General features: G+C 43.0%; 1 protein-coding gene across 10 annotated transcripts in view; it reads right to left on the bottom strand.

Annotated features, from left to right (window-relative positions):
- Positions 1-1,255: 1,255 nt before the first annotated feature.
- Positions 1,256-22,647, bottom strand: part of magi2a (membrane associated guanylate kinase, WW and PDZ domain containing 2a) — a 199,443-nt gene continuing 178,051 nt past the window's right edge. For 3 of the 10 annotated variants that reach the window (XM_069164921.1, XM_069164924.1, XM_069164925.1), the window contains 10 exons: positions 19,787-19,828; positions 19,582-19,697; positions 19,073-19,265; positions 16,403-16,666; positions 15,704-15,889; positions 14,124-14,340; positions 13,071-13,296; positions 11,682-11,834; positions 8,204-8,342; positions 1,256-4,964 (listed from right to left, as the gene is read on the bottom strand). In XM_069164921.1, the coding sequence (XP_069021022.1) occupies positions 4,246-4,964; positions 8,204-8,342; positions 11,682-11,834; positions 13,071-13,296; positions 14,124-14,340; positions 15,704-15,889; positions 16,403-16,666; positions 19,073-19,265; positions 19,582-19,697; positions 19,787-19,828 (2,255 nt within the window). In that variant the 3' untranslated portion in view covers positions 1,256-4,245. Of the gene's footprint in view, positions 4,965-7,810; positions 7,922-8,203; positions 8,343-11,681; positions 11,835-13,070; positions 13,297-14,123; positions 14,341-15,703; positions 15,890-16,402; positions 16,667-19,072; positions 19,266-19,581; positions 19,698-19,786; positions 19,829-22,647 lie in introns of all 10 variants that reach the window. The other 7 variants (XM_069164928.1, XM_069164931.1, XM_069164922.1 and 4 more) reach the window with 5 other exon arrangements.

The raw sequence follows: 22,647 nt of genomic DNA, 5'->3' as shown, positions 1-22,647 counted from the left end.
TGACTAATAACTTTATGTAAGTTCAACAATTATGAAACCAAAGCGTCATACGAATACAAGCCTGGTCGACACTGACCTCTAGTGAAGACATGAAAAATGTGCACACAAGGAACAACAAGCAGTGGATTTACTTATTCAGCCTGCTCAAAATAGAAAAGGAACTGCAGAATTGAGACATATTTATAGGTAATATGCATTAAAAACATAAAATAATTAGCACCCGTGTAGTTTTTTTAGGGAACATTGTGTGCGGAATACATGTGAACCTCGTTTATCAGACGCCTCCACGTGGCCAAATGGGGACACTGCATTGTTTTTTTGGGGGGGCAAAGCTGCTTGTAGACTGCAGAGCCTAGTGTAGTCAGTCGTGTCTATAATATGCACAAGTAACACTTTGCTCTACACACCCTATTAAAATCCTTTATGAGCAGTATAAACAGAATGAATTGATAGTTTTTAACAGACGATAACACTGTAATGTTGTGAGCAGCAGGTACACTCGTCAATGTTTATTAGTGGAAAAGAAGCATCTGTGACTGGGGTTTTGTATTAATCACACTGATTAAAACTGAAAGAACAAAATGAATCAATTAATTGATTAACAGAACATTAACCAGAGAAAACTCTGATAGCCAATTACTTATTTTGGTATTTTTTTTTAAATGCAGGAAAGCTTAAAATCTACTGGTTGCAACTTCCACACAGTGAACATTCACTGGTCTACTCTGATAGTGAACTGAATTTATTTAGTTTTGGTCTGCGCTGGTAAATTTTACGATGCATTTCCACTAATTCATAGACCAACAATTGATCCATTCAATAAATATTCATAAATATTTGACATCATACAGACGAGATGATAAATCAATTACCCGATAAGAGCGTCGTGAGACTGATCAATAGTGAAAACAGTTGTTAGTTGCAGCGCCAACATTAATTATGTTTTCGACAACAAAGCGAAGCCCATCTGCTGATGAGACGCTGCTGAAATCTCCAGAGAAAGTCTGGCAGGTAAACCTCGAGTTAAAGGAGCACGCCACATATTTTACACCTGCGGCCCGTGAAAACCGCTGTATAATGTCTACCGTGGAGTTTGGTGTCACTGTGATGTCATCAGAAAGCTTGTTTTACAAACTGTAGGTGTGACATTTGTAAAAAAAAAAAAAAAATGCAGGATGAATTTAGTGCAAGTTTTTCTACGTAAACCATGTGAGAACAAACAGTCATAAGCACTCACACAGCAGCATGACCTACATGAACCTTTCATGTGTCAAGATTTTCTTTTATTTTGACAGCGTTTCAGAATATCATACAGGTAAACAAGATTTTTGCAAAAGTTAATATATCCATAGTGTTGCATTTCATAAAAATAGTAGCTCCACTTACAGTCTTTGTGACCATCAATAGTACACCGAGTCATATTTATAGAGATATTTGTTCAGGGTCTACACACTGCTATAACACTACACAGTGATACTGAGCCGCTTGGGTGTCGGGGGTTTATTTTGCAGTGTGTGCCGTTGTTTCAACACACACACGCACACGCACACGCACACGCACACGCACACACACACACACTTTGCAAATAGATGTCCTCTTTTTTTGTTTTGTTTTTGGTTTCCTTAGAAAACTACTTACAATTTGGCTCAACGGAAACAGCTCAGGTGTGGAAAGCGGTGAGTTGTGCAAAGGCGAAAAGTACGCACATATTTTTACTTCTGCCTCAGAGAGAAGTCACAAAATAAAGGAGCAGTCCGGCCAAATGGGAATGACGATGTAGTATTTTCATTCAGATCCGAGGCCTTTTTTTTTTTTTTCTTTTTCTCAATGATGTCAAGTCCACACACCATCTATATGCGAATGATTTCAGGGTTGTTTGTGCCTGCCTGACGATTTTTTTCTATTCCCAACACAATAATTCATTTCTCACACCCTCTCGGTTGGATTGCGTTTCTTCTCAGTCCTCGTGTAATTACGGATTACAACGGCAAACATAATGACTCGTCTCCCTTTGCTCTTTTAAACACTGTTAGATGTTCTTTCAGAAGCAGAATGTATTTATTTATTTTTTTTTCTGTGAATGTTGGCTTATTCAGAGGAAAAACTACCACACAGGATGTTAACATCTGCAAGAGGGTGCAGATGCAAAGATTTGCGGACCCCCAAAAACCGACAGCTTGTTGTTTCGTTTTAGTCTTTTCATCTCAAAACGTACGAGAAAAAAACGGTAAAGAATGGATTATCTGCTCTGATGTGAGCTGCAATCATTTGCATCTTAGCCGGGTAAAAACTAGTTCGTTCCTGCCTTTTATGACGCTTCCGCTCCAACAACCGCCGCCAATGTTTACCTGAGCTACATCGGCCAACCTCATCCGTCACTTCTCATCCTAACAGTCTTTTTTTCTCCTGTAACATTAAAAGTGAAACGTGAAGTGGGAAGTCGCTTTTAAGTCGCTCTGCCTGAAGTCGAGGAGCCACTGTTTCAAGTATGACTGCAAACTGCATGTGTGTCGTGCAAGAAGGAGAAGCTGGGCAGGGTTATCGAAAGGTCAGCTGTTAGGTTATTATATAAAACTGTACAGGTGCACAGCTTTCAAACACAGTCGAATTCTGGGAACAGAAGAAGTTTTTTTTTTTTTTTTTTTTTAGCAGTAAGTGTCTGCTGAAAAAAAAAGAAAAAAGAAAATCAACAGGGAGCTTTGGCATGGATATGTACGTCTTAATGTGACAGTGTGGACAGAATCACCTAAAACAAATCAAATTCGAGCTTTTCACGAGCCAGATTGATTCTCTGACGACTCAATATCAGATTCGGTCAATTTGGTTTGTTTTGGGTGCAAAGCTCCGCCGTGTGCCGACATCTGACGATACCGTCTCGCAGAAGCGATTCTTTGCGGGAATTACCGGCGTCGGACCTCATTAAGAAATCAGTGATGAAAAGTATCGTAACCCCGAATGAACCACTTGCACTAAAAAGGGGCCACCGATACCTCTGGTAATGAACTTATTTTCGTACATAAGCTTGTGAAATAAATGATATATTTCACCATATCGGACTCGTATCTGAAAAAAACAAAAACCGTTTTTTTATTTCTATCTGTGAAGTTGGTGTTGTGTAGCAGCCTGTTTTGAACCCTCTGAAGTATGTTGTAGTGGAACCTTTGATGTAAAAGCTAACCTCTCTGTCAGTCTAAGGCACTCTGCCCCTCGGTCGGTATCATGCGAGCTCCTTCTCTCAGCGTCCGGCTGGATGCCGCCGTCGTGGGTTTCTTTGTTCATGAAGCACAAAAATGAGAAAAAAAGATGGATTGACGAGACACCCCCGCTGAACTGCGGATGATTCGAGCGCGAAACAGACTGTCCAGTCGATCGCAAAAAACCCCCCAAACTGCGATCGCAGGGCTGAACAGGAGCGAACAAGAGGAACAAAGTCGATGTGCAGAAAAGTTCCGGTCCATGTCGCGCTGCTTCGCTCATTTATTCGCTGATGAGAGTTTCCATCGGCTTTAACTATAAGGTTCTGTTCACTTAAAGATGATCTTATTTACAAAGTGTTCCCACATATTTATATTCATTATAATATATCTACGTCTATAATCATCTGATAGATTATTCAAGACAGATTCAGGCCCATACCGTCTCTGTTAAGGCAAAGTTCTGCTGATGAGTAGATTTCATCTCCGCGGTTGCTCTCTGATCCATTCACTCTCATCAAAAAACAGGCAAACCATCTTTTTAACATTCCATTTCATAAAATAGACTCCACTGTGAAGATATATATATAAAAAAGATCCAATGGCAACCGACAGTTGCTTCCTGTCACGGTGTTTATACTTGCATGTTCTGCTCGGGGAGAACTCAAAATAGAGGTCTTCAAAACTCATTCCTCCCGAATGATTCTCCGCCACGCTACACAAAGATTCTTCTTGCTCTTCTGTTTTTGTTTTTATGTCGTTGTTTTTTTTTTTTTTGAAGTGGATGATTTTCCAGTTCTTTAAGGTGGTGGGTGTAAAATATTTCTCAAAATAATTTAAAACACAGTATCATAAATAAAAGTTTAAAAAGACGTGGTCCAGATCACCCTACCCCCCCCCCCCCTTGGTTTGGACTCTGTGGGAGAATGAAGTTGGAGGGAGAGGGGGGGGGGGATTTAAAGAGCACAGGGAGGTGTGAGGATGGTTTCATCCGGATGGGGTGGTTTAGTTCAGCTGAGTGTGGCCACTGTTGTCTGCTGGAGCCGCGGTGTTATCTGCTTAGCGTGGACGCGCCGGTGCGCAGCGTGCTGGGCAGCTTGTCTGATCCGGGGATCTTCCAAAGCCCAGGAGAGACCGTGGCCTTCCTCCCCGCTGCCATGCCGCCGCTGGTGCTCTTGTTGGGCAGGCTGGGCCGGCTCTCTCCCAGGCCCCTGTCCGGTTCCCTGGTCCTGGGCTTGCTCTGCTCCGACTCCACCTGCTTCCCGCCGCTCCAGCGCTCCACATCTTCCCTGCTGTTACCGTTAGTGTGCGGGAGCTTCGAGCTGCCGGGAGAGTGAGTGCTTTCTCTATTGTCCCCAGTATTTCTCTCCTTGGCCCTTCCTCTGGTGCTCCTGGAAGGTTTGGGCTCTCCGCTCTGCCCCTCCTTGCCCCCCTCCCCGTCAGTAGTGGGCTGCCTCCTGTGCCCCTTGTGGGTGGACCTGCCACCCTCCTTCTTGGCTCTGCCGCTCCCGCCGGTCGTAGTCACTCTCCTCCCCTGGCTGATGGGATCGCCGCTCAGCAGCTCGGCTTTCTGGGGGCTCTTGGAACGCTCCATCCGGCTGTCTCGTGCCACCGGGTCTCGAGGGACGTCCTGAGGTGGCACATGAGGAGGGTCGGGGGCCGGGACCAGATGAGATGAAGGCGATGACATGGAAAGGCTGTCAATGGGAGGGGCTACTTCCGACAGGCTTGGGGAGGCTGAAGGGCGAGCATCCCATGGGGCGGCATTGTCTGGAACACAAACACACACAGTCAGTAACGTGAAAGCCAGCCACACACACACACACACACACACACACACACACACACACACACACACACTTTGCTAAAAAGCTGGCACACCACTGCACAACCAAACACCAAATAAAAACAAAACAATAATCACCACAGCAATCATTCCTATTCTACAAGCTGGAAGCCTTAAAGTAAACATCGGAGCGGTATTATAACCTACTTCCCAACGTGTCACAGGGCAACTCTACTTTCAGACAACATCAATCCGCCTCCCATGGCTCTCTTTAAAGCCTCGGCCAATCTAAAACCTTGGCGGAAAATCGAAAACAGGTTTAATGAAATGGATGATGTGCCCAATAGGGAGGTGCTTTAGCGAGGATGAAAACCTCAGGGGCAGAGTGCCTCTCTCTCTCTCTCTCTCTCTCTCTCTCTTAAGCCTGAAGAAGTCTGTGTATCCAGAGTAGCTGCGGCAGTGAATCTACGGCACGTTCCTCCACAACTCTCCACTCTCACGGACTGTTAGCTTCTGTTTCTGCACCGATGAGTCTCGCTCCCTCGGCCATCACTCATTTTCAGTGGTCTGAGGCACGAGGGGGGCAGAGGCCAGGCAAGCTACACTAGTGCCATGAGGCCCAATTATAAGAAGACTCTCATGCAGCACTGGCGCATATTAGCCCGCTTAAGAGCTCTGGTCTATATTTCTGCTGAGTCATCACAACACATTACGAAATACAGTACGGAGACTTGTGGGGCCCTGTTGTCCTCAAACTGTTAAAAATGGCTAAATACTTATTTTGTCTGCTTCGGGGCACAATAAATAAGCTGGAAACACACAACACGGACATATTGTAATGTTTTAAGTTGAGATGGCCAACTTGTTAGCGCACAGTTCCAATTTACAGAAGCAGATGTGGAAGAACTCAAAGCCCTGTTTTACTCTCAGCTCCTCTCGTCCTGAGGGAAATATCTGACTCTGTAGCTGCTGAAACACAGTCGATGTTCACCAGCTAACTTTTGTCTGCCTGTGGTTTCGTGCTGAGCAGATCGTACACAGTGAGCTTTTAGAGCTTTTTCAAAGGGAGTGTTACTCAACCTGTGAAAACGGCATCTGTAATGTTTTCTGTCACTCAAAGAACTTTCTCAAGTTGGAGAAAATGACTCGAAACTACTAAAGCGATGTCAGTTTTTACAGAAAAATGTCGAACAGGCAGGTAGGAATTAATGAAAGCTGAAGGTTGCATTATGGGAAGGTGTTTTTTGAGTTTGAAAGACATATTTTGACATCTGCTGTGGCAATTTGGACCACTTTTTTTTTAAAGTTAGTCTGTCACTTGCAAGCCCAACTTTCTTCTAAGTGCTACTGAAAATACTCAAGATTTCTTTAACTGATATAAAATTATAGAAATACAGACTTCTAAAGAACAGTAATAATCAGAAAATGTGAGGAATTTAAATGAAAAACGGGACAGATGAAAGCTACGTCTTTGTGTCTGACTGGATTTTCCTCTTTTACCATATATGCATGTTTAATTATAATCTGTCTTTTTTTTCTAATTTGCTGTCGTATCACTATATTATAAGCAACTTGGACTCCTAAGTAGCTTTTTATAGTATTTAGTGTGACTCTGAGGACTTTGATAAATGTATAGCTTGAAGCTGCAGCCCTTATGTTAGATAGAGGAACTCGAAAACTCAAACAAAGCCACACAGACATGCACACAATAATACTCATGCACATGCAAACAACTCTATTGTTTGAAATCAACATCACACAGTCTATATGCTTGAGTTTCTGTGCTTCACTGCATTCAGCTATTTAAAAAAAACAACAACCCGAGACAAAACCAACTCAAAAATAAATCAGCACGCTAATGTTTTAAATAGCCAGATTAATCACCGTACACGATTTGCATAACCTTCCAGTATGCTAATAAAACGTCTGTAAACTGCGAGCGATTAAACGCTGAATCGAACCCACACAGACCGTGCGGGTTAAAATTATGCTTTTACTTCGAGGTTCAGAAGACAACACAGAAAAGATGTCTAATAATGGAGTGCTGCGTTGCCTGTCTGACCATACCGAATCTTTGTGTACATTTTTGAAGGCTGTGGAGTCACCTCAAGGCGAGCGCTCCTCCACACAGAGAGATTAAATCCCTGTCTGGCAGAGGGCTGGCAGAAAAGGGCTGACGCGGGGAAAACGACATTACCCCTGTATTTCCTGTGTTTAAGGGCTGGAGGGGGACCACCGAGGCCATACACTGACGAATATGTGTCACTGGGGGGGGGGGGTGGTTAACGGCAAAACCGGCTGTCTCGGAGGGAGCAGGATGTGGAAAAGAGAGCATGACGCTGATGCAGAAGCCACAGGAGTGAGTGACGCATCGGCGTTTTATTACCCGCGGCGGCACACAAATAAATGTCCCCTTCCAGACTCAATGCCGTGCTGCTCAAATGCTGTGCCGAGATTGTACTGGGTAAATAATATTTCATGTTCATCACCCCCGGCTGACTCGGGGTGAACGCTCACATTGCTGTATTTTTGGGCCTGTGGGTAGCTGTTGGTGGTTGATTTATGTTTCAGTTGGGAAGAGAGTTACGTTCACTAATTTTACAACCTCCTGCAGCTTCATTTTTGTTGATTACTCCACGAGCAGAAAAAAAAAGGAGAAAGGCAAAAAAAAAAAAATTTCTTTCGACAGCTTGGGTTGCAGAAGGTTATAACACAAGTTGTTTTGACATGAAAGTGCATCTCAAAAACTAAAAGAAAGCCCACACACAAAACCACAGCACAGAAAGCCCGGGTTAAGTGAATAGAAAAAAACATTCGTATGGTCACAAACCGTGTCTTTAGAGTGGCCCATTAGGAAGAAATAGGGGGAGCCATGCGTGTCACTTTTCATGCACATGGAGAGACTGGAAGATACCATTCCTATAGAAGGGGAAGTAACAACCTAGACCAATCAATTAGTGATAGATCACTGAAATGGACAGAAGATACACTCGTGTTAGTCAAAGATAGAAGAAACAAACAATTAGTTAACAGCAAAGTTAAATACAGAATAAAGAGTTTAAAGCATACAAGAGCATGAAGAGAATAAAGTCAGAAGATATAACATGAATATAAATGCATGCCAGATTAATGTTATCAAGAGTTGACGTGATATATTTGGTAAAAGTGAAGAGGTTACAGTCTGAGCGTTAGAAGAGGAGAATAGTAAAGTGTGGGTACTTACCGTACTCCGGGACCTGCCCCGTCCCCCTCTTCAGCAGGAGGCGAACACGCCTGCCTCCCGACTTGATCAGCTCGATGGCCCTGGCGTGGGTCATGTCCCGGGTGCTCTCCCCATTGATCTCAATGATTTGGTCCCCGACCTGGATGTCAGGAAGTGTGTGACAGACAAAAAAAAAAAAAAAAAGTGGAAAAGATTTATCAGAGAGGAAATATGTGTGTAGTTTCAATGTGATGTCGAATCAGAAAGTCATTTGAGGCCTCAAACCCATCCAAGACTTTCAGACCGTGAGTCAGGGTTCATTAGTGACCTCACCGATGCTGTTTTCTTAATAATTTCCTGGTAACACTTTTTGGTAAGGGCACTAGGGTAAGGGAATTATCATGAATTCATGCAGGAATTAAGCATTAATTCATGCATTAATACCTCGTGAATAATCAGGAGTTCAAAGCGTTTCATGCACATTAATTGAAGCATTAATGAAAGTGAGTATATCACCAATGGTTATGATTTATGAAGCATCACCATGATGAATTTTTGGCAAAAAATGTTGGAGCGCTGGACCAAACTCTGCAGCACAGAATCCAAGAAGACTTCACCACGATCGTGTTTAATAAGTCATAATCATTGATGATGTACTCACCGTAGTTAATGCTTTAATGGGTGTGTTGTTCATGCATGAGATCACGAATGAAAGACTTTGAACTGATGTTACTTCCTGTTGATTTCATGAGGTGTTATTGCTTGAAGTAATGCTAGAAACAGTTACACTGTAATGAAATAAATCAATCAAAGTCAGTGATATTATGTTGCTAAAAGGAAATCAAGTTCACTGCCAGGCGTTTTGAAGATCCACCAGTTTGTGGACTTCTTTCCAAACTATTTCACGCAACACTGTTTTGAAGGAGAAGTCTTTTTTTTGGTGACAAACTTCGGGCAGCTTTGTTCAGTGACTGATAAATAGTGTGAGCTCAAAGCAGCCACGTACAGCGAGCAGTGGATCAGGACAGAGGCTGTGTTTATAGATTATAGAGTATCAATAAAAGCTCTTTGACCATTAACTGTGAAGGCAAAACCAAACTGAAAGGGCGTTCCCTCAACCAATGGACATCTGGAACACAACGGCAAAAAACTGAACGGATGAATGCATTCATTTACATTTACTATTTGCATGCAGCTTTGGCTTGTGGGATTTTTTTGAAGGATCAATACAGATTTATGAGTCACTTGCTTTGCCCACAGCTTTGACTTATGGGGGAGGATTCATGGGGAACAGGACAAAACGTGGCGGGCAATTACGCTAACAAATGGAGAAGTCCTCCAGTAATGGTTGGGGTAATTTGAAAGTCAGGGGCGGACTAGAGTCAGGAGAGGGGGAGTCATTAGGTGTCATTACAGGGGGCTGAAGAGAGGTGGAGGAGGTGCAAGGCAAAACGGTTCGCTCATTAATCCTCACCTCCGAACAGCAGAGGAGAGCAATCTCCATTTTCCTCTTTAATACAGAGGGAACTGAAGCAGGATGGACAGCAGGTGAATGTCGAGCTCTGGCAGCGTGAGGTGGAAATGAATTGCACCTGATGCCTTCTTACAACTCCGGCTTTTATTGAAGGTTTAAAGCTTAGAAAGGTAATTCAACGTACTGAATGATTTCCTATGATAACCAATCACTTTATACAATTTTCTTAAAAGCCTCTGCACCGGTGCTTGAATTGAAAAAAAATGTGTTAGCGCTCCTTGTTGCCAATTAGTCTGCAGGTACTACAGTTGAAATAGGTTGTCTTCCTCTTTAAAGATGTTACAAAGTGCATGTTGAGTAGAAACGACTCGGCTCAAACTCCAAATGTCAGAGAGATCGCAGGGAGTCTCGGTGCGAGCGGGCTTTCAGGTCCCCGCAACTTAGGATGTGTTAAAGCACCACTCGAATCCGAAGTGACAGCCATGTCGCAAATGCTTTTAAAGCAGCGTCTCACATTTACTTAGGTTAAATGCAGATTGATTCCTCTCTGCACACAGCGCTATGGATCGAGGAGCGAGATCAAAGCGCTCTTCTGCGCCTTCTTCTCTGACATCTATTTGAGAACACGGCGTCGAATTGATTTCAATATGCCACAAACAGTGTTAATGTTTGGGCATTCCTCTGCAGCAAATTAGACTCTGCAGGGGAGTAACTACGTGCATTTACTCAAGTACACTTCTGAGGCACCGGAGTCTTATTTATACACATACTTCACACAACAGAGAAATATTGTAGTTTTAATCCACTATATTTATCTGAAGGTTACTTTTCACAGTTTTTACAATTGAGAATTTACCAAAACAACATGTGATAAAATAATAACCTTGAATTTAAATAACGGTTTGTACTTGTTTTGTATGTTTTTGTGACCCTTAGAGGGGTCCGAGCCTTTGTTTGGGAACCGCTGAAGTACCTAGTTGTGTTGTAGTAAAATTAGCTGTTAAAATCCTACAATACACGGGTGCATCAATAGTAACAGGCTAATATACAATGAACTAATCACAGGGGCCATTTTTCTTGTATTGTAATATGAATACTTCACTTGGTTAGTAGCTCTTAAATTAAGATTTCTTGTATTGAAGTATTTGTACATTGTTTTATTTGTGCTTTTACTTTCTCTCGTTTACACTGTGTCCACTGTCATACTTCACAGTAACTTGTTTGCTGACTTTGACTCAGGAGGGATTCCCTCCTCCTCCTCCTCCCTCCTCCTCCACCTCCTCCTCCTCCATCTGCGTCTGGGCCCACTGGACTCCATCGACTACACCGCCGAGGAGGGAAACTAGTTCTTCCCTCGGGGGGATTTTGCACACATTATCTTTGACAGGTTCATTACAGATAAGCAATGTAGAGGATACTGAGGCTATCAGCCCCAGACGTAAAGGTCAGAGAACATGTTAGAGAGAGAAAAAAGAAAGTGGAGAATCGAGGAGGAGATCCACAAACACAGAAAAGCTGCAGTGGAAGTTGCAATTTATGATAAGTCACAGTAAATTTACACAGCAGTGACGGAGCTGGAAAAGTCAGGTTAAAGGCTTCATTTTAATTTCCAATGTATTTTTAATGACAGCTTTAAAAATTCTGAAAGTATGTGTGCTGCTTGAGGGACAACTGTGCAGCTGTGCAAACACTTAAGTCCAATTTAAGTTCACCAGCTTACAGTATGTGTTTTATCTATCTTTACCCTGCCGAAAATCATCTAAATACTGAGACGAGTTGAGTTTTATGAACTCGGGAGAAGACAAACTTCTGAAAACCCCTCGACGACTAAAGGACAAACCATCTCTGGAGTTATTTTGACAGATTATTTCTTAGCCGGTGCAGAAAAGTTGCTGTTGCAGCTTTGATAAGATCACACAATTACAAGGAGAGCGTCTGCCATGTAATTCAGAGAGATAGAAAGCAGCTTAACCTTTAAAGCGGGTGTAGCTGTTTTCCTAAAGGAAATGATGTCATCGAACCTACCCTCATCCTCCCGTTGCGAATGGCCGGCCCGTCCTCCGCCAGTCGAAGCACGAACAGGTCCATTTTGTACTCCCGCCCCCCGCGGATGCTGAAACCGAAGCCTTTCACGCTTTTCTCCAGCTCCACTGTGAAGAAGTCAAAGTCCTGTGAAAGCTGAGACAAGCAGAGATCAGACGTGATTAGATTCAGTGATATCTGAGGACAAAACAGGCGGCTACAGCAGAAAATAGACTCAGGACTCAGCAGAGAGAAATCCGTGAATAAGAATTGAGCAAATGCAAGGTAAACATAATACAACCGATTTTTTATGAACGGTTTTAGAGCTAAACGTGGGATCTGCTGAGGGAAGAAAATCCAATGAGTCCAGATTTGATGCTCGACTCCCTGTTGGTTGAGAAATAACTTTTCATTTATTTTCGCAGATACGATTTCAACTTAAAGTAGAAATACAGGATATAAATACAATTTATTCATGAACTGGATAACAGGTTTGATCAATGTATCTAAAAGACTCTAAAACTATCTTGATGAGAAAAATGCATTTATTTAAGTTTGATATGTAAATAATAGATTTGGGAGAAAAAAGTGTAAAATTCAAGAATCCAATCTGTAAAACAAAGAAAATATGTAGAAATTGGTTGAGAATATATTGGACAAACAATATCACAAACTCATCACAAATATATTCTATTGGTAAAAGTGTCAGTCAGAGAGTCAGTGCAAACACCGCTGCCATTACAGTGTTTCCAACAGAGAGCACTGACATCTTTATTTCAAAAACGGTTATTGAAACTTAAGACTGAGCTGTCATCACCGCATTGATGTATTAACCCTTTTTGAAAACATTTGAACAACTTATTATGAAACAGGTGCCTATTTACACACCCAGGATAATGTGTATGAAGAAATATATACAAGTTAATGTTTTTTATTTGGCCTCCTGAGAAATTTAAGCCCAGTTCTCGCTCTCCTTTTAGCTCTGTTTTGTTTCCACCAACTCCTGACAGAAACGTGTGGCTCTTTAGATGCTAAACGCTCTGCTACACACACACATTGCTGGTCGTTAACTGTTTGTCTGCTGTTTATCTGTTTATTGGCTGGCAGAAAGCACAAACGGCTGCCTGCTGCTGGTGGAAACAGGACTGATGAGTGAAACAGTGAAACTGATGGCTGCAAAACCAAAACAATGAGCTAAAAGATGCAAAAAAAAATAAAAAATCTCTGGATAAGTGAGGGGAACTGCAGAGATGGGTGGTTTGTGGATTTGTCACTATGAGTGAAACGTTTCACATCCACAGTTATTTGATCCATTGTTAATATAAAAATATTGAAGCTTTAAAGGATCATTATCTGTTTGTGAGAGTTTCCTTCTCGGGTAAAGATCCTTACTTGAACCGGTGGCATTCGGTAGTCCGGGATGGCAAACTGTCTGGCATCGGTGGCTAACTGTCTGTAGTCGAGCAGCGGCGGGTGTCTGTAGTCCAATGTGGGCGGCTGCCGGTAGTCGGCCACGGGAGGGTGCCGGTAGTCCACCGGCGGCTGACGGTAGTCCGTGAACGGCGGCTGTCGGATGTCTGGTTTCACGTCTTGCCTCGCCTTCACCTCAGACCTGTAACTAGCAGACCAATCCGAATGAAGGAAGAACTTCGAGGAACATTTCTATTCCTGTCATCGTTGCCTTAGGACACGGAACATCACTTGTGCGATGTTTCGGTGCACTTAGCGTGCTGTGAAAAGAAATGCTTTCAGACAAACCGCTGGGTCACCCGGCGCCGACAGAAACGGCTTGTTTTAGTTTGACCTGACAGCCATCAAACACGACTTAAGTGAAGAAATTAAACTGTTTTTCCACACACATCACATTAAATGTTAATAATAAAAACAAGTCCTCAGAGGCTGGAGCCAAGCACAAAGAGATGGGGATACTGTGTGAAGCAGAGGCAGAGGCAGTGACACTAGATTTTGGACCCCTGTTCTTTTTGGTAAAATATTCAACAGAGCTCTATAAAGAAGCAATTTATGTAAATAATTTAGAAGTCCATAAGAGTGAAGTGATGTTATAAAATAAACTTTGGAAGGAGAGAGAGAGAGAGGATGAAGAGAGCGAGGAGACAAAATAGTGAGAGAGAAAAGGACAATGTTGGAGAAAGAAAGAGAAAAAAGGAAGAGTAAACTCGAAGGAGCGATGAGGAGAAAGAAAAAGTGGAGAAGCAGGAGAGAGGATGAGGATGGGAGGATGAAAGCGTCTGACTCACTCATACCTGTATTCTCAGAGGAAGGTGTTTTGCCCCAGAGACAGATCGAGGGCTAGTCTATAAAAATGCTACGCTGCATCAGAAAATCACGGCAGCTGCAAATCAGTGTGTAACACAGGATGAGGATGAAGCCGATTTCATTTGAACTGTTTGCCACCACGGTGAGAGCTTGTACAGCGAGTCTTACCTGCCCTCGTGGGCGTAGTTCTGAGGCGGAGGGGCGGGACGCTGGGTCACGGGGCTCTGGTGGGGCATGGGGTTGGCCTGGCTAACGGAGGGGTTTGGTTCTGGCAGCACTTGGTTCGACTGGGAGACGGCGGTGTTGGGTAGGACCTTGGGGCTGTGCTGCTGAGCCATGGGACTTTGCTTCTCTGAGTTGGGGGCTGATGGAGGATTACTTATTTCTGGGACACAGAAAGAGCAGAAAATGACAAGGCAAGTAATGTTTTTTAAACCAGGCGAGTCTTCCTTTTTTTTTTTTTATATATATTGTTTGTTAATTGATTATTTTGGCCACTTGGGGGCAGCATAGCAAACACTGTTTCCTTGTCGAGGTGATCTGTCGAGGAGCATCATTTGTTTGGAGCCAACTGAAAAATGTAAGTCCAATATTAAACTGTAAAATGAGATTTTTGTTTAGGTTTTCACCAACTACTTAAGGAAATTTTTGTTTCCACGGTTACTAAATATTTCACTACATCCAGCAGGAAGACACTGACTCAGTCAGGTTTCACTGGATTTGTCACCACAAGTCAACTTGTTTACATCCCAGTAGTTATTTAATCGATTGTTAATATGAAAATATTGCTTAGTGATGCTTTACTTTTTGTTTAAATAGAGCAACACCATTTCCAGCCACCAGGTTTCTGTGTCCATCATTTTTATGACTTTATGACATTTTTCAGCCACTCTACTGGGTTTAAACTCCTCTTTCAGAAGTGCAACATTATGAATGCTTTCCTGGGGAGACCGTTTGAAAGTGTGCGCTGGTATTCCCAGCTTTTAATCAATACTCCATCGTGATAGCTTCTCGGTCTTCACTGCTTTTGTTGGCACATTACTGCTACCAGTGTTTGACCAGAGAAATAGCGTGAAACTTGCAGCGGGATATGAAACCAATGTGCACGATATAAATTGAACTGGGTCCCGCTTGTTAAAGGATTGTTTCCATTGCACTACTAATGGTCAAAAACTCCACGGGATACCTCTGATGTGTCTCCAAATAACGAGATTATAAAGTCGGGCATTTGGTCCAGCTGTTAATGCATGAAGTCCTTTTAATGAAGTCAGCCTTGCTTGCTGTAGTCATTTTAAGCCTATTTAGAAAACGTGTTGTAGGCGACCAGGTAAAAGTCTTTTTGGGGTTGAAATCTCCTTTTTTAAAAGTGATGACTGCAGTTTATGAGAAAAATCACTAGGAAACTGAATCTCACACATTTTGTAGTTCTGTAATTACTAAGTATTATTATTATTGTTTCCACAATAAGAGATAAGCAGTGTTAGAGAAACAGAGTGAGATCTGGTGAGGAGAATCTGCACACCAGAAGACTTCTGAATATGACGAGTCACAGTTAATCTAAAAGGCAGAATAAAATTTTACAAAACTCACATTACAACTTTCATTTAACAGAGACGATTGAACTACAGTCATAAATCACAGTCTGTTCCAGTCCTCATCCATCATGTCCACGTGTTGTGTGTGTGTGTGTGTGTGTGTGTGTGTGTGTGTGTGTGTGTGTGTGTGTGTGTGTGCACGTGTTCTCTCACCTTCCTGCGGTATGATCCTCAGAGTGACACTAAGGCCTGCGTCTTTGATCAGCTTAACGATGTCAGCGTGCGGCATGTTGACGATGGACTGGCTGTTCACCGCCAGGATCCTGTCTCCCACCTTCAGCTTCCCGCAGCGGTCGGCCGGGCTGCCCTCGATGATGCGGCCAATTTTATGGGGCACAGCTGTTGGAGGATTGAAACGCAACACGCTGCAGGTGAAGATGCGCTCAGCAGCAGATTTGAGGATTACGCCTGTCTGTGCTCACACACGCTCTCTGACTGACTGACTGAATATGTCTCTGTCTCTCTCATTTTGCTATTCACCCCAGGCTTACGTAAGGCATCCAGGTTTTTTTTTTTTTTTTTTTTTTCATGCGTGTGGGCGATGCACCGATGCTCACAGCCGAATACCAAGGATGTTTGTGACTGACTTACTGTGGGAGGGCATGTATAATTGAGGAGCAAGAGTGAGAGGTGCTTCACTTTATATTAAGCCATGACCTTAACTACCTTCACAACTTGAGTTGGGCACTTATATTTACACTATGGAGACAAGCTGGCAGTTTACATGGTTCTATGAGGTTTCACTTAAAGTTGAGCACTTGGAGCAGCTGTTATGCAGAGGAGAGGATGTCTGATGGTGCATGAGCATCTACTTGAGTCCACAAACACCACTGAAACAATCCCTGGACTCACTGTTGGTCGCGGCCGCCTCCGGCCGGTTGAGCGAGCTGATGATGACGAAGCCGAAGCCTTCGCTCTCCTTGCGGTTGATTATGACATCACTCGGTTGCGTATTGGGGTTCAACGTCCCGTCTGAAGCGGCGGCAGCGTTGCCCATGCCGGTGTTGGGAGCCTGGGTTGACCCGGTGCTGTTGCCATATGTGAAGTCACTGCGCGGGGAGCTGTGCTGCGTGGAGACCGACCCGGGGCTGCGGCCGTTCTCTGGACAAGACTCGCCTGTAGGGGGAGGTAGAGAGCTGAGCTGTGCTGCGACTGACAGAAAGTGATGGAGAAGCTATTCAGAAACAGGAACAATGTTAATGTTGTCTGGGGTGAAGAGCGGGCAGAAAAAGGGGGAAGGCAGTATTTTTGCACAGAACAGAAAGTAGAGAAGTTTTAAAAACAAAATGTACTTGTTCTGCAGGAAAGTGGCCTCTGAATGATATATTAGTATACAGTTTAATTATTAAAAATGCAGCATTACTGATGCATCAGTGTATACGTAGCACTTCACTGTTGAGGCTGCTTGAGATGGAGCCACTGGACAATGAAATACAATCCATGAAGTCCAGTTCAAGTGATGAATTTGGAGGTTTATGCAGCGGCAAAATGGTGCAGAATATTGTGTCAAAATAAAGAAAGGATTTAGTTCTGGAAAGTTATCAAGGTGGTAAAGCAATCTACCAGGATTGACCCAAAAAAACCCTTAAATTTCTTTTGCTGAAGCCCCTGTAATGACAACCCTGCTGTGGTGCTGGACTTTTCCCGATAAAATTATTCAATGATGACAGCAAGACGCAGGTTTGTACTGAGTGGTCACGAGCCAAAAAGTAAAAAAAGTAATTCAATCGTTAAAATGAGCTGCATTTTATGAGATCATCATATCTCGTTTTTTATGTTAAATCTTAGTCTGCAAAAGGACTCGTCAGTCCAGCTGTCAAATTGCTGTGGAAGAGTAAAGAAAATGATATTTGGCTCTAAAATGTAGTGACAGAAGTTATAAAGTGAAGTACAACAAATTGTACTTAAGTACAGTATTTGAGCAAATGTATTTGGTTACTTTCTGCAACTGCACAGAAATATCAGGCATAGTAAAATACATACTGTATTTTGTGCAGATCAAATCCAGCCTGTGTCTTTCATCTTTTCAACTATAAATTAAGGAAATGAAAGATTCCTCAAACCAAAAAATACCATAGAGATGCATAGTTACTTTGATGGAATCCAAAGATTATTCTTCATGTGCAGAAACAATTAATTGTACAGTCAAAGTATATATTTTTTTTATCCTCCTGTCTAGAATTGACAAGCTGGAGCTGCATCTCCTCCCTGTGAAGAATCCAGGAACACGAAGACAACACGGCAATTCAAAGCATTAAAAAAGAACGAAAGAACAGTCACAATGTGGCAAAACACATCATTAAAATGCAGCATAATGTCAATCCAGCGAAAAGCAGCTTCTTGCACCTCTAGCTTCTTCCTTCTGCATGTATGTGTTCTGGCATGCTGATTGATTAAACCCCAGGGTTGCTTGGAGAGCTCACCGGGAAGTCATGCTGCACTTCTCTGCAGTTTAGACAGTGAGAAACGCAAACTGTAAGTTCGGTTTGATAATGTGAAGCTAAAGCGGGATTTGACACTGTAAAAAAAGGGTACTAATCCAAACGGGGTATTTCTTTACACTAAAAAGTGCACATGTTGTTATCTTATAAGGAGAAAAATAGTAAAAAAAAAAAAAAAAGTGAATTGTGTAAAATGTGGGTCACTGGGTGCAGGCAGAGAGCGGAGTCTAACACTTCGTAAAGTGCCAGTGGGAGTCAGACAATTAGGATGGAAGTGAAGGCCGTAGAAAAGGCCAGGCATGAGTCAGGCGCTAGCCTTTGGTGAGAAGAAATTTTGACAGAGAGGGTGGAATCGAGTGGGAAGAATCGGATTGGTGAGAAGAGAGCGCGTGCATGTGTGTCCATCTGTGGGGGAGGCAGCGATAATGAGAAGAGGGGGAGGCCGTTGTTCACAGGAGGAAGAGCCATCCCCGTCTGCAGACTCAAAGCGACTGTGGTAAAGAAGCTTGAATAAGGACCAGAGAGCAGTGTGTGTGTGTCTGAGAGAGAGAGAGAGAGTGTGTGTGTGTGTGTGTGTGTGTGTGTGTGTGTGTGTGTGTGAAAAGAGCAAGAGAGTACTAATGTATTTTTCGGGGGAGGCTTCAGTGTAATTAGTCAGAGATTAGTACTTCAGTTTTCTGACTGATTAAACCTGTTTCCTGAATCATTATAGAACAAGAACGAGAGCAGCGAGCAGGAAGGCAAAAGGTAAGAGAGAAACAAGAGGAGATGACGGAGGAATTCAGCAAAATTCAGGGGAGGTAAGAATGTGAGCTCACTTTCTAATTCAGTAGAGTATGTAAAGTTATTTTGTGCTGAATAAACCATGACTCGACCATGACATGAAATAAATGGATTTATTTCATGAAATAAATGGATTTATTTCATGTCATGGTCGAGTCATGTCTGCTCTCGTTCTTGTTCTATAATGATTCAGGAAACGTCTGGAAATACCTCGTTTTGTCTGGTTAGTAGAATCGTCAAAATGTCTGACATTTGTGCTTCATAAAATTACTGGTTGATTCCCTTCGTGTTTCCTCACCTGCTGCCTGGACCCTCCTCCTGATGACCAGATTCACCTGGCCGTTGCGCGCCGCCCCGTGCATCAGGTCGATGACGTATCTGTGCGGCTTCCCCACCACCGGGATCCCGTCCACAAACAGCAGCTCGTCACCGGGCCGCAACCGCCCGTCCACATCCGCAGGACTCTTCTCGATGATCGCCCCGATTAGGATCTGTTTTTTTTTTTTAAAGATGTTGTTGTTACAAACAGGAAGTGAGGGGTGGCGAGAGGTTTTTAGATGCTGACTGTCGTGTCTCATGCAGTGGGTGTTAAGGTGGTTGTTATTCTGATACACAAATACCTCAATAACATGAGTGGAATATTGTTGTTGACAGAAAAAAACACAAAAAAAAAACACCAAAGCAGCCATAGCCAGCACTCTCTCAGAGGTCAGAGGTCAAGGGTTAGGTGTACACAGTGTGTGTGTGTGTGTGTAGTAGGTTAGAGAGGAGAAAATGACAGGGTTCCACGCCCATCGCCATACGAGCCTTCTCACGCGTCTCCGGACTCACAGGCTGCCCGGCCTCGTCACCGCCCAGCACCCGGAAACCGAAGCCGGACTTCTGCCTGCGCAGGTGGACCTCGATGTCCTGGTACTCCGCCCCTTTAACAAAACAAACACAGGAAAACACAATTAAAGACCCGTCCTGTAATGTTTGGAGCTTCAGAAGAGCTTTGTTGCTGCAGATTTACCTGAAGAGTCCACAGGAAAGATGGTCCTTGGCTGGCCCGGTTCTAGATAGAAAAAGACCGAGAGGCTTCATAAACAATGCAAAATGCACAAACATTGCACATACAGACATGCACACACAGGTGAACAGCACACCGGCAAACACAGACGCTCCCATAAAGGCTGGAACGAGGCAGAAAGGCGCTGCCTCAGCATTAATGTCAGCGCAGAATTTCAGCATCATCCATAAATGTCAGGAAGTGCTTACAGCGTGTAATATACCCGTCCCTTATTTACAGTGTGAGGCAGGAGGCGAGCAGTGATCTGCAATCATGGGCTCCACACAACGCCATAATCTGCAAAGGAGTGAAATGAAGTCAACCACAGACAAGCTGCCGCCAATGAAGAATTGATTCCGATTGTAAGCGCTCTAATCACGGCGAACGCTCTGCTGGGACGCAGCAGGAGTGATGGGAAAAATAAAATCATGACTACGGACACGGAGAGTGACGCAGCTGTTACCACAGAAACCTGACGCAGTTCTTGTAATAGACAGTAGATTTTTCCTGGTGAATACAGGAGAGCAACCATGTCGTACTTTTAACACGAGTAAGAGCAACCAAAATGATAAAAGCGTCAATAAATCATAAAAGAACAAATAACCTCCATGTAATAGCATTTCTCTGATCATATCACATGATCCCAATCACCTGATGTCGAAGCTTAATTTTACATTTTCCAAGTACCTTGTCCTAAAAAACCCTCTGAAAACCATGAATAGTTTTAACCTTCGGCAAAACACAAACAAAAACACATCACACTTCTCGTGGTCTCCAGCCATGCAGATTGTTTTGGGTTTGTTTGCTCAGGATTTGAGATATCTGCCCCTGAAATGTGTGCTTTCCCACCCAATACACTGGAGGTAAACAGAAACGTGTTAGTAGCGCTCACTGCACTGACAAGTCACATAAAAAATTTTTTTTTTAAAAAATGAAAAAGGACCACCGTAAAATCCAAAGAACCCACAATGTATTTTTGTATTCTAAAGGGAGCAAATAGGAAGATCTGCTACAGAGTTTGAGTGACGTAAACCTTTAACTCAATCTGTTTACATAATTGCTGACATTAATTTATTAAGGGTCAACGAAAGCTAAATTTAACCAGCGTTGGCAGAGTGTGCTCAAAGTGAATACCGGGAGGCAAATAGCCCGAGGTTGTGACACTGCATAAAAGGTCACACCCTGCTCCACCTCCACCAGCGAGCACAGTGAACGGAGCATTTCTATAAATTTTGTCTGTGCCCCCCCCCCCGCTGAGCCTCACCAGATCCAACCCCTGACCTTTCCTACAGAAAGGAAGGCGACACCGATCACTGCATCCACCACTGAAGGGGAGAGACGAGAAAGACGAGCAGGTTTGATGCTTTGTGACAGCCTCGTCATCTTGAATAACAGGTGCCTTACGTAAGAAGGAGCAGCAGACCGAACACACCTAAAACTTCAGTGTCTCGTGTGAGCAATGGCAGCCTCCCAGAAACCAGAAGAAAGATACGACGTCCACCACTCCATGCACGCGTAATAACAGTCCTGTTCCTATAAATATCCATGACAGGAGGGAAGAAGTTGACTTCACATTGACAGACAGCCGGCCGCAGACACCACGGAGGACACTGAGGTCATGTCTTCACCGTTTCTATGTCTGTAAGTGAACATGAAGGTCAGCTGAAAGATGACATAATGGAAGGTATCTTAAGGGATGATTTCAGGATTTTTAGACCTCGTGTTCAAGTTGAACTACTTTTAGGCATGGCCACATTTACCAGTCACACTAAGATCATTTTGTCAGTATTTTCTATACATTTAAGGGTTTTACAAACCTTTGAGAAATCCAAATTCTACAATTAAAAACTTACACGTTTGGTATTTTCATGACAATATTTGATTGAACTACTTTTAGGCCAATAACTTAAAGACAAGACAAGATTTTAGGTCAAATCGAGAAGGATTTGAAACATTATTATGGAGACAAAATCCTGGCCAAACTTAAACATACACTCGAGTCTCTGCCTCCTAAAATTCCCATAGGGCCAAATCCTGATGATATCATTGCAAAAATGACTTTTCTGAGTCAGAGAGTGGTCTTATTGTTGCACTGAAGCATTACAGACTTGGATAAATTTGTTGATACCCTTACAGCTCATTGAAAAAAATGCTTCATTCTTCCAGAAAAATGGTGAAATTCAAAGCAATTGTCTCGTGTATACCTGCATACGTGTGGTATATCAAAGAGTAAAGTAAAGAAAGTGTGAGAAGAGATAAATAAATATCTACAAAGATATTGTAAAATGGCCGGGACAGATTTGTTGATACCCCTAAAAAAGATGATAGATAATTGGTGATATTCAAACTAACTGTTATTTTCATTATGTGTCAGAAAAGTAGTCACCTTGCTGTTTGGTACAAGTTCCAGTAGTGAAAAGATCAGGTGCTGTGTGGAGTGTTTATTCAAGAGCACATCTCAGTTTATGATGTGAGCTGGCACACTGTCAGTGTTTGTGTGTGTTTGTGTGTGTGCGTGTGTGTGTATTTAAGGAGGGAGGATCAAATGAGTAATGAGTAATTACGAGCTGCAAATGCTAAAAGGCGAATACATCTGCAGAGCTTCTGGTGATTGTTTAAAGTCGAGGTGTTTGTGCTGAAAACGCAGCAGCAGATGTTTTAGGCTGATAGAAAGATGTTCAGCTAATCTAAGCAAACCTTTTCAGCTTTTCTGTGGAGCAGCAGAAGTGACAACGAATCTCCTTTGTGTCTGTTTGTGAGGAAAAGAGTGAAAGAACTTCACTGCTCCGCCTCCCAGTGTGGAGCGTTCACACTGCTACACCTGC

Source organism: Embiotoca jacksoni, unplaced genomic scaffold, assembly GCF_022577435.1.
Source record: "Embiotoca jacksoni isolate LCO1_2020_lvr unplaced genomic scaffold, fEmbJac1.0.p SCAF_32, whole genome shotgun sequence".
NCBI lineage: Eukaryota > Metazoa > Chordata > Actinopteri > Embiotocidae > Embiotoca > Embiotoca jacksoni.
The sequence above is the reverse complement of the archived record's forward strand: the minus strand, read 5'-3'. Positions and strand labels throughout refer to the sequence as shown.